This window comes from Podarcis filfolensis, assembly GCF_964270895.1.
Source record: "Podarcis filfolensis genome assembly, chromosome: 6".
NCBI classification, from domain to species: domain Eukaryota; kingdom Metazoa; phylum Chordata; class Lepidosauria; order Squamata; family Lacertidae; genus Podarcis; species Podarcis filfolensis.
Window position 1 is genome coordinate 45136641 of NC_139609.1, and position 12769 is coordinate 45149409.

At 40.5% G+C, this 12769-nt stretch overlaps 1 protein-coding gene across 8 annotated transcripts in view; it reads right to left on the reverse strand.

Annotated features, from left to right (window-relative positions):
* Window positions 1–12769, reverse strand: part of ELAVL4 (ELAV like RNA binding protein 4) — a 95857-nt gene that overhangs the window by 21127 nt on the left and 61961 nt on the right. For all 8 annotated transcript variants that reach the window (XM_083619603.1, XM_083619600.1, XM_083619604.1 and 5 more), the window contains exon 3: window positions 3957–4060. In XM_083619603.1, coding sequence (XP_083475729.1) covers window positions 3957–4060 — 104 coding nt within the window. The remainder of the gene's footprint in view (window positions 1–3956; window positions 4061–12769) is intronic.

A 12769-nucleotide genomic window follows, 5' to 3' on the forward strand; every position in this document is an offset into this window, starting at 1 on the left:
TGTTGCTGAAGTGGAAGGAACAAAATCACTCACTTAGGTCACCCAAAAGCAGTCACTTAAAAAAAAAAAAAGCAACAATACTGTTGACAGGCCAATGACATTAACTAATGCTAAAAATGTCAAGAATATTTATATAACTAAGCATCATAGCAACTATTACTGATTGTAAAAGCAACTGTGGTCCTGACAAGCAAAACTTACACAGTAACTTATTTTGGCAATACCATGGGAATAAAATTCGCAAGTGGGTTAAAGCACCACAGCCAACAGAACGCTTCCCATTGGTTATTGTAAGGCGGCAATCCACAGCCCTTATCATCAACTAAACTTTGCCATTAACTTCAGTGGGATGTGAATCACACCACTAAATCTGCAATTTTCTACTTCCACATCCTGAGACAAGTATGGTAGAACAGCTATGGTATTCAAACAGCAAAATAATAAAAATTATTTCCCTGCCCTCTCCCTTTAATAATAGGAAATGTTTGAGAAAGAGGATTCCCTCCTTTCCCCGACACTTTCTACCAATTACTTTTCCCTACATTAGTTTCTAGGGCTAGAGTATGTCTCAAGAATTCAATTTCATTTCCCCCCTGCTCCCAAGCATTGTACTTCCCGTGTATTTTCTCACTTGACTGTTTGTGAACATTATTTCATTATTTCAAGTTTGATCTCTCTGCTCTCACATCCCAATGCATTCCTGTTTGTGGTCTTTGCTCTTCAAGCTCCACCCATGCCAAGTGTGCAAACATCTTCTGCTCCCTCAAATGCTGTGCCCCTTTATCCACTGCTGCCCCTGAAGCCCGGAATGGTGCTAAATCCACTCTACTTCCCAGTGGGGAGGGGTTGCAGTGGACCACATGGCCACCCACTCCCCTCCGGGGGCGGGGGATGAAGTCCCACGTCACCCAGAGGTTACCGGCCACGTTATTGTCCAGCCAGCCAATCTGTTGGCTGGGGGGGGGCGTGGGACGTGGCCGGGCCCCATTTAAACTGGAGAGCTTCCTCTTGGCTCGCTTCCTCGATCTTCCACCTGCCCTCCCTAGTTGCAGGTTTCGAAATTGGCCTTGCTATGGACATCGGTTGGTTGCCGTTGAGGGGCCTGGTAGGAATTTTTCCACTTGGCAAATTGGCATGGGTCATTTGGTTTTTGCCTACCTTGTAGCAATCGTCACAACTTTGTTAGGGTTGCGGTTAGGCATTGGTTGGTCTTATGATGGGGGAGGTGAGGTGTGGCCATCACCTGCCCCTCTAAGCTTAAGGGTATTCTGTTAAAGGAATTCGGGGGTGTGGATCTTGTCCAAAGCCCGGGGCAGGGCTAGGGCCATGCCACGACCCTGTCGGGAACCCAGGGGGAGCTTGAGTTGGTTTGCATCAACAGGGCTCCTCCTACCAGTGGTTGACCCTTACAGACTCCCTGCGTGACGGGTAGGAGTCAGATATAGTCGGGTCAATTCCAATGCCTAAGCCAATACCGCTCACATTCTGTAACCAATAAAGCTGTGGCCTAAATTTGCCCAATAACCATTAACCGAATATACACGTTCTTGTGTCTTATTCATCAACGAGGGGGTGGTTTTGGGGTCTCAACATGCAACATCTCATCTCCTTCAAATGACTTCTCGAAACCCAGCTTTTCCATTAAGCCTTCAGTGCAATATCCTACTGTAATTAAGACTAAGCATGTGCCACTGAAATGTAGACCCATTCCTTCTCTCTCTCTCTGCAGCTTGACCAGCATCAGATTTCACACCTTGGAGTAGAAACCTATCCTCTTATACTTAGAAGTGTTATGCACACTGTCAGTGCAATAAAATAAAAATAAAGATTTCAGATTCGTTGATGCCATTTGCGTTGTTTCATCTTCTAGCCAATCAACTTTGTAATTCAGTACCAGAATATATTTTCCCCCCATGTGCAGAGAGAGAGAGAGTTTAGGCTTTCTTTCATGTGAAGAAATGCAAAAACAAATCCCTGTCTATTTACTGTTTTCCATATTCAGTGCACATGTGTGGGAGGCACTTTAGTGTAGGAAACAAGAAGGTTTAAAACAAAGAAGCAGTAACATTTCTAGGCCATAATAATAAAATAAGTAATTGTTAAATTATTAAATTTCAAGGTGAAGGTGTCCCATTTAACACCAAGGAGAACAGCCTGTCATTTTACAAAGCAGATACTAAGAAGAAAAGAAAACCTTCAATGCTATAGGAAAAATTACGGATGAACATAATCCTCTCTAGTGTGTTTACACAGATCAGAACATATCACAATCAAAAAATAAACAAGGACACAGAACGAGTTATACATAAACAAATGAGTTGAAATGGCTGAACATTCTCTTTTACTTTCACACCCTAACCAGCAAAACAAACCTTTAGGGAAGAGATAGGATGTTTTTTAAAAACTTATTTAATGCTTCTTACATATTATTTCATACCTTTGCACAGCACAGTTCTATTGGGTTTTTCCTTTATTATTTCTTCGCTAACCACCTTGATGTACCCTGGACCAAAATCATACCCATAGTCTTTAAAAAACAATAACTATCCAAGTTTGATATGGTAGACATATTTGAATTAAAAGAAGTTTAGCCTTTAGATCAAGACCACCCCTGCCCCTCAAAATACACATTTTACTTTAAAGAGTAAAACAAGAGATAAACACCATTAAAATATAATGGTTTTTTAGTCATTAACTGGTTAAGTATGAAAACCTATTTAAATGCGTGCATCTACAAGTGGATACTAGAGTCCTAGTCAATAAATTCTGGGGTTCTAGGATCCTACTTATCATGGTTTCTCCCCACCCCGAATTTGAGTCTATAGCACTATGATAATAACACGAGAAAGCAACTTATAAAACAGCAAAGATGACCAAGCTTTCAAGCAGAAAAATAATACAGAAAGTGAACACGGCACTAAAAATCTCTACCTTGAGGGTAAATTTAATGCAAGTTGGACTATTTAAGACACATACAATCTATTTTTCTTTCTTTCTTAAAAAAGTGGAGGACCCCCCCCTTTTTTTTTGCTTATGGGCTTTCAGGTGAAGCCAGCAATTTCTTCCATTAATTTGGAAGCAGACAAGGAAGCTGCTGACTCAGCACTACACTGTAATGATAAGAATATTTTTGTTTTGTTTCCTCATATTAACTCACTGAAGCAAAATGTGTAGTAATTGCAGGGAATCCTATAGTAAGCATTTTCTTAGTGTAAAAGATATCAAATTTGATACTATGTTAAGTGGATTTAGAAGTATGCTAAAAATAGTATATATTAAATTACTACAACGTACATTTAGCTATATTATGAAAGAATTTGCATGGAGTTTTTCTCTCTGAAATCAGGAAGACGTTACAGCCCAGTACTCTAGTTCCCCCCATAAAGAACTACAGTACCAAAAATGCTAACAGAATGCAGACAAATGCTTTAAGATCACTTGATCTTGAGTTTCCTTCAGAATGTTCTGCTTTCTGGAAAACAAACTTAATGCTAAAAACTGGTACCTGATCACCATTTACTCTAGGGTGCATCTTGACAAGAGCATCAGTCGTATGCCCAGTTATCTCATGGCAAGATAATGATAGCCGAAATAAGCAACCAAACCCCATGTAGTAGCCATTTCGTAAAAAGCCTATTTCCCCCCCTAATTTGCTGCTATGATTTTTGTGGATGACTCTCTAAACGCTGTGCTTTTGACATGCTGACTTGAAATCCTGTAATAGTCATTTAAAGATTTTCTGCTTGTTTTTTCTTTTCTTTTTATAAACAAAAACAATAGGCAGTTTGAAAAGAAGAAGAAAGTGCCATCTGCTATACACCTTTCTTTTGTTCCAAAGTAAGAGCTAGTTGCACCCTTTGGGCTGTGAAGAATGCAACATTGATGAGATAGCCAGACACTGTCTTAACTACACTCTTCCTCCTGAATTTAGCAAAATACTCTTTGTATTCTCTTACCTTTATGGTTTTGGTCTGGAGTCTGAGTCCATTTAAAGTGTTAATGGCTTTCTCTGCATCCTTTGGATCAATATAGTTAACAAATCCATACCCTAAACTCTGCCCTGTTGAAACATAAGAAACAAAAAAAAAGGACTCAGTATTCTTTGCAGCACACGTGTACGATTTCCAAATGGGGGAATGAAATCCTTTTTCTCTGATAAACTTTTCCACCTAACACTTCCATTCCAATCCAGAAAGCATACCCATACAGCCAACACAGCTTTCAGGAGGACTGCTTAGAAATATTTTTATCCTGAGAGTCTGTGATTAACAGGTGCTGATTCTTCTAGATTCCATAGTGCCCTTAAAACTAGGAAAACTAAATGAATATATTAAGAATTTACTAGTGGCCACACTTGCTGAAGCTTTTCCCTACAGGAATCACATTAAGAGAATAAAAGACAAGAGAGAGGTAGCAGCAGGATTACATGCAGAATTTATAAACGATTTGTGTTATTTTAATCAACAGACAGAATTAAAAAAATAAAAATTAGTTGTACAAGCAACTCAACTGCAATTTAAAGTGAAATAAATGAAATGCTTAAACTAAAACACATATCAGTAGCTAACCAAATTCTTACAAATAAGAAACCTTTCTTTAGAAACCCTGCATTTATTTTACCTGATTTGGTTGAAAATAGTATTTATTTACAATATTTATATACTGCCTTTCAGCAGGGAAGGGCTCTTATTAATAAGAAGCTTAAAGAAACAGAAAGATATCTAAAAATCAGGATGAACTCTAAAAATGAACATGTAAAAGCCAATAAATTAGCGTCTATGTTACTGCCTTGTCTGTGACAGCACATACACCATCGGAAATGACATGATATCACATGGCAGGATAGATGATTACTTTGTGCTCTTTGCACTGTGCTCATGTGGCGATGCTAGGAAGAACAAAACAGTAAAACTGCTTCTGCATTCGGATGGCAGGAGCCCATTTTAGCAGCCAAAATTTCAACAGCTTCTGTTTTATTGTCGTGTTTCGTGTTTACGTTTCGCAGATCAACTTTATCCAGTACAAACAGCCTAGCTTTTTAACATGGTGCTAATTACATACCATAGGGCTTCACACAGGTCAGGGATGATCTTGGCCTTGCAACGCAGTAAGAACATTTGACCAAGGAAAACTTTTGTCACCCCCCCTATAATCTATCAGAACCCGCCCCTCGTTAATTCAAAGGTAATGAGTATAATTACAGTAAAAATGACAACCAACACCAGTCAACACCATGCACATGCAGCTTACAGGTTTGCCCAGGTTCATATTCTGTTCTTCTGCCTCAATATATACAGTTTTTCATTGTTTTACATATGCTATGTCCCCCCACAGGAGGCACACACCATCTAATTAAAGCGTACCCCCCCCCCCGGTCAAAAAATATATCATAGGAACTGCAGCTTAACCCTCATAGCTCCCATAAAAAACTACGGTTCCCAATGTTCTTGGGAGCAGTGGTGGCAAAGCGCTTTTAAATGTAGGGTGTGTACACAGACTAAATGCCCCTTTATCTCTATATATAGGATCTCCCCCCCCATTTGATTTGATTCAATAGCTTTTAATACACACAACTGATTTCAATGTACATGGAGAAACTGGCTGACTAAACGATAAGCGGAGGCAGCTTTCCTACATCTAGTGGGAGATCTCCATCTTTTTCCATTATGAGGCAAGAGAATGAGAGACTGAAATTCAGAAGGAGATGCCATGTTTTCTGCCTGTCTTAACACTCTGAATTTACAAAATGCCTAACAACCCACTGGGGACTAGATGCGGACAAGGCAGTGAAAACTGCACCCAGGCAAGATGAAAGGGCGAGTTTTCAGGTTCAAACTGAATTCGGACAGGGAACTTTAAAGCATGAACGAAAGGTAAGTGTGAAACAGCCCTGAGTTACAACCAAGGAAACCTGGATCAAATCTCACTAGGTGGCTAAACGTCCCTCTCCCCCCACCACCACCTTACTTCCTGCAATATGGAGTTAATACGAACCTACCTTGCAAGACTGTTTTAAAGGCTGCAACAAGATAATTTACGTGATTGACTCCCTGCTAGGATTTCTAAGCACTGCCACCGTCATGGGATACATCACTGTCTCTTAGCAACCTCACTTCTCTTCCTCATTCAGGGGAATTACGCTAAGGTACAAGGCAATGATACATGACGGGTCTCATCATGCACCACAGATTTCCAGCTGATAACCACAATCAAGGTGTGAAGAACTTGAAGTACAAATTCAGAGGAAAGTAATCATGGTTAGAAAGTCCTGTCAATGGGAACGTCAGCAGCCAAAGCACTCTACATGCAGTGGGATGAAATTCAGTATCTACTTCCTTTGCTACTGCCGTCTCGGCGCAAGCAAAGAGGAACAGAAGCGCTGGTTCAACTTCCAATCAGCTGGAACATTTCTGCTGCAGCGGAAGGCAAATGACATTTCCCCTATGGTGACAACTACTTAACTAATCTTTTAATTAAACTACGAAGTGAAGAATTTGTCACCTGCCTCCTTTAGAACATCTGTAGCATTCAGTAAAAGGTGAAGAAATAGTTTTCACACTTCTACGCACTCATGCCATAGTTTCCAGTGCAATGCTGTGTAGCAGAGAAGGGAAGATGGAAACATGGTAATTTTGCTGCCCATGAATCGGAAATGGTCAAACAAGCAGTGCACAACAGCTCAGTCCTCTATTAGTGTTCTCTATCACCAAACTTCAAACTTATTTTTAAGCATGCTCTCTTGTAAACTCCCAGGAAGAGAGAATGGACACGGGGAAGAGAAGAATTGATTGTCCAAGAAAACAGAAATAACAAGTGCCTGCCATTTGGTTTCTGATCTCCCGCAGCCTAATGAACTCGCATGGAAATCAAACAGTAGTGTTCATGTTTAAAATGGGCTTGAAAAGGCCCGGCTTTTGTTTTTCTTTTAAAATAAAGGAGTAATTTTTTTGTTTGCAAAGGTACAATTAAAATTATTTAAAAATCGCCTGCCCTTCAATATTAATCCAATGGGGGGGGGGGTGGAGTGGGCAGCTTCAAAATATCTTGGACCAGCACTGGTCCCAATGAAATGTGCAAAAATTTCCAACTGGTGCTACAATGTAAACTCTCAAGAAGAAAGAATAGGAAGACTAATAGAAATAGCAAGAAAGGTCTTCTCAATATCTTGTGGTTTCTGCAGTTGGAACAATTTGGACAGTGCAATATTGAAGGAGTGTAAATACAAAAAAATGGCTGCTTTCAGGAATAAAGTACATGTTAAGGTGAAGCCCACATTTCTTTTTTAAAGCAAAATCAGCTTAGACAAGCTGTGTAATAGGGAAAGGAAGCTTGCTTAATTCTTTCCCCTCTGGCTATTCTGTTTAAAACCACTGATTTATTGGTGCTTTTCACCTACAAGAGGGGTGGGCAACCTGTGACCACCCAGATGTTGTTGGCCTACAACTTCCATCACCCCCAGCAGCCTACATCTATATTCTCTCTCTCTCTCTCTCTCAGTCATATGAACAAAAAGATCAATTTGAGGAGGGTGATTTTGAGCTGAATTATCAATAATTAAGTAGGCCTATATCTTTCCTGCCTTGCAGCCCGATTCCTGAAAGTATCTTGTTTTAAAAAGACATCTAAAACTGCCAATGAAGTAGAGGCAGCAAGCATTTTGCACGAGGGTTCTGTTCCTGACCCCTGTGCGCATGGGCAGAGTGCGCATAAGCCCACAATGTTTTGGGGCCTCTTCTGGGTCGGCAGCAAGGAGCATGTGCACGATCAGACACATGTTAGATGGTCTCTGCCTGTAATATGTAATTTGAGCCTCAGTCCAACTTGGTCCACTTGGTTGCCATCTTAGATGACTAGTAATTTTTCTTTGGTGGTGAGTGAGCAAGAAAGCCGAAGTGGGATCAAGTATCCAGTCCCTTTTCCAGCTACTTCCAGCATTTTTATGCTGGGTGTGGAGGAAAGTACTTTGACTCCTCCATGCCTAGTGCAGAAACTGAAAGGCCCCCAAAGGGAGGATGAAACAATTGGGGCCTTCTGTGGGTGGAATTCAATGTTGCACTGTAAAAATAATTCAGCTTGCAGATGGAATGATTCCCCCTCTCCTCCCTGCCCCCTAGCTGCTCTGGGGGTTCCCCTGACCTCCCCAGAGCCATTTCTGCAGGGGTGGTGGAAAGCCCTGTTGCACAAGAAGAGGTCCTTGCATGGGGTTTCCGCTGATAGGGCTCATTAGGTGAATCCTGCCCTGTGTTTCGAGAATGGAAAGATCCATGCTTTCTACCCAGCCTAGAAACCAAGCAGGCTGCTGGTGAAGCTATGAATCGTTCCATCCTTCTGCTGGCAGCCCTTTAATGCTTCTATACTGAAGAAAGAAGAGGTGAAGCTCTTTCCTGTGTGATAAGAACAGAAAGCAATAGGAAAAGAATGCTCCTTCGCTCCTCTGCCGGCTTGCTGTTTTCCTACGAAACCCAGAGGACTTACTGCGGACTGGGTGTGCAGGAAAGCTTCACTTCCTGCATATCCAGCACATAAATGCCAACTTAGGTTGATGGCAAAGGGATTGAGTAGTTTTGTGCCACCACTTGCCACATGATTGGTTTCTATGCTGGATGTACATCTAGCACAGGTGCACAGTGGGTGAAGGGGCACAGTAATCTATGCAGAGTTTTTTTATGCTGAATGTGCGAGAGCTGAAGCCCTCTCCCGTAGAAATAAAATGGCATGGATCACTTCACCTCTCATCTGCTTCAAGGCTGGATGTGCAGGAAGCAAAGCCTCTTTCTGCACGGTCAGCACAGAAACCAAGTGGGCTGTCAAAAGAGGCACAGAGTGCTCATTTCTAGCTTATAAAATGTTTTATTCATCCACTATTTACTCATAAGAGGGACTGGCAAAGGAGGAACAGAGTGATCTGTCCATCCTCCTCTGCCCTGTTATATAAAAAGCAGATGAGTAAAACATTTTGCTGGCTAGTAAACCTTAACAGAGGTTATTTTCCAAGGCTACCTTAGCTTCATACGACATGTCACAGGATTGACTGCCTTTAAGTATTACCAATTGTAAGGATGACCAGACACAGCCGTGTTTGGATCAGAAGTAAACAACTCGATTAAAAAGAGACCAAATACTGAAACTTAAGTACATTAAGAGCCTGCTAGATCAGGAAAGTGGCCCATCTGACGAAGCATCCTGATCTCACAGTGGCCAGCCAAGACCCCTATGAGAAACCTGCAAACTCCCCTGTGAGGAAAGGTTACAGCAATTGAGGCTTCAAGCCGAGAGAAAAGGCAACCAAGAGGCAACACAATAACTTTGGTTGCTCTTTTTTGAACCTTTTCCAACTCTACAATATCCTTTTTGAGGTGAAACAGCCAGAAGTGTGCACAGTATTCCAAGGGTGGCCGTACCATAGATTTGCATAATGGCATTATGACATTGGCAGTTTTATTTTCAATTCCTTTCCTAATGATGCCTTAGCATGGAATTTGCCTTTTGCACAGTCACCACATATTGGGTTGACATCTCCTGCTCCAGAGGGTGGGACCCAAACCAGTGTATCCAAGTTACAAGAAAGGAGAATCTGACGAAACATCAAGAAGACGGCAAGAGCTGTTCAACAGTGGAACAGATTTCCTAGGAAGGTGGTGGTGCACTCTCCTCCATTGGAGGTTTATTAGCAGAGGTTGAATGGCCATCTGCCATGGATGCTTTAGTAGAGATTCCTGCACTGCAGGGCCTTGGACCACAATTCTAGGCACTCATTTCTAATCAGTAGTGTCAGTTCAGACCCCAGGAACGTACATGTAAAATTAATACATTTTTGTCCTGACGTACATCACTTTATGGTTGTTTACACTGAATTGCATTTTCAATTTCACCACCCATTCATTCAGCTTAGAAAAATCTTCTTGGGGCTCTTAGCAATTCCTTTTGGTTATAACCAACCTAACCATGTAGCCTCAACAGAAAACCTGGTTACCTCATTGCTCACCTCCAACTCTAAATCATTTTAAAAACCCAGGTCCCAACCCTCCCCCCCCCGCCCCCCCGTGACTGAAGCCACTTTTTACACCCCTCCATTTGGAGAACTTTCCATACAGTCCTACTCCACAAGAGGGCCTCTCCTCTTAGTCTATGACTGTTAAACTTAGTCATGGGTCTCTGGTGATGCTGAAAGCTTTTTGAAAGTCCAAGTACACTATGTCAACTGGATTGTTTGTACAACTATGACAGCATTAGTTTAAGAGGTAATATTGTCAGGGACAGTCCTAGGGTGAAAATAGGTAAGAATGTAGGAGTCCCCAGTTTTTCAAAAATAAACACAGCTGGGGAAATTAGATTGAAGCTTCCCTCCATCATTCCCCCATCTAAATTGCCCCTTACAAAGGTATTTTCTGCAAGTAAGAAAACACATTTTTTTTTGCAAGTAGCACTGCACATTTTCCAGTTTGATAACAGCTGCGGATGTGGGGAAATTATCCCACCGCAAAATGACCCCTCACACAGCAGTTCAACTATCACACAAAAAGAGATAGGCCCCTTTAAAGTCATTTGGCTACTACAATTTAAGTGAATGTTAAATCTTTTCCTTGCCTAATTCCTTCCTCTCTACTATTTCCCCTGTGTGGAAACTAAGTTCCTCAGGGTGTATTGGTGTGTTATAATATGTTGTACACTGCCCTGTGACTGTATGGTGGAAGGCAATATAGAAATAGCCAAACAAGCAAACAGCTGATGTGGAAGAATCCAACCATAATAGCTGATGTGGAATGAATTGAGTTAGCTTCACTAGGAGCTCAATTTATATTCTTCACATAAAATTAAAACAGTATGGAGCTTGCTTCATGAAAAAAGGACCTCTCGGTTGTTATCACTGAAGTGTTTCCATAACAGATAAAGTAACTACAGAATTTCAGCAAAATATTGCCATCCTTATGTTGCAGAACACTGTATCCTGCTAATTTTGATAAATGGAGTGGGGATCTTGGAATATATGACAGCATGAAGTTTGCACAGTATTCCCCTGAAGTGGGAGCACCCTACCTTAAGCAAGGCAGGCTGACAGCTACAGGAAGTCAGCAAGCATCAGTGATGATGACTAATAACTGATGATTCCCTATAAGAATCAGGAAAATAATCTTAGGCCAAAAATTGTAGTAAACTGTAAGTAAGATGGAAAAATATAGTTAAGCTTTAAATGCAAGGAAATGTACTCCGGAAAGTTGCTTTTTGGCTGCCGAAAAACATTTCCTTCAGTAAATGAGAAAGGTCAGTAACAAGTCTATAACAAATGCACCAACATTATCTTGCGAGTATAATGCCATTTACAGTTTCTGGTCCTGTGCTCTTCTCTCAAATCTGTTTTCCAGCCACAGCCCTAAACTGCTTTTGTAATATTCAAAAAACCAATAATGGATTGTGCTACCAAACTTGGCAGGTCTAGTGATGAAAGCAAATTGGTTTATATGGATATGTCATATCACTGAAATGCTGGAGTACTGGAGTGTTAATTGTGCTAGCAGGTGTAAAAACTGCCATTAAATACTTAAGCCAAGGCTTGAAAATATCACTGGGTATTTGAAGATGATTTAGGTTTTGGCTAGGAACAATTCTGCAGGACTGGTTACTAAGCCGTGATTTAAAAGGACATCCTAATCCAGTGGTTCTCAAAGGGTGTGGCAGGATAGAATGGCAAGTGTGGCGGGAAGATTCAAGGACAATCAAAGAAACATTTAACCATTTCAGTGTAGTGTAGTATAATATATTTTTAGAATTATTATTTGCAGGATATATATTATCAAAACAACTGCAAGAGAATCATGTGATACTGCAAATTCACACCTCTCATTGAGTTTGTATACATACCTAAGGTACATATGCAAGAGGTTCATTTATAATTATATTTTGGGAATGATTCATGTTATTATGTAGCTGCATTGTTTTATACTTTCTGGATGTCCCATGATCGTAATATAAAGTAGTTGTGCTCTACATTATAAATCAAACACTGCTAGGAGTTGTTTCTTTTTGTTTTCCAATGTGGAACAAGCAAATTTCTATTCTTAAAGTGTGGCCCAGAGAAAAAAGTTTGAGAACCACTGTCCTAGCCAATATAGGATAATATATCAAAACAGCTTTCCAGATACAATAAAAGAATGTCCCTTAGTTAAAGCATATTTTGTGAGATCTACGGATGAAGGGCGGTATACAAATTTAGCTAATAATAATCATCATCATCAGCTTATGTAGATATCCGGGCATTAAGTGGTAAATTAATAAATAATAATTAGTTGCGTGGTCAGCTGGAGACTAGAAGTGGCCAACTTCTGCCAACAAGAGTCTCATGTTAACACATTGCACTCCATGTAACACTATGCAGACACTGGAAGAAAATGTAAAAAATATGTTTGTGGAAAAGTTCTGTTTTGCAAAAACAGGACTGCTTCTGACCAATATAATAAAAGAACAGCATTGTAAGAGAAAGAATACTTTGAAAATAGAATGGGCCAGAGGACTCTAAGGGTAGCATTCAATGTTAGTTTAAAGTAAGTTGAACCCATGTATTTCAATGGGTGTGCTCTGAATTAGCTCTTATAGTGGGGCAGTCATCTATAAATAAGGAAAACAATGTTGGAAATTCTGAATACAACTATATAAATTATATATTTTGCTCCATTTGTTATAAACATTTAGAATGTACCATAATGCATGCCCTAGAAAAACATCAACAGGTTTGCCCGCCCCATATCTTCGTCTGTAGCAAAATAACAGCTAG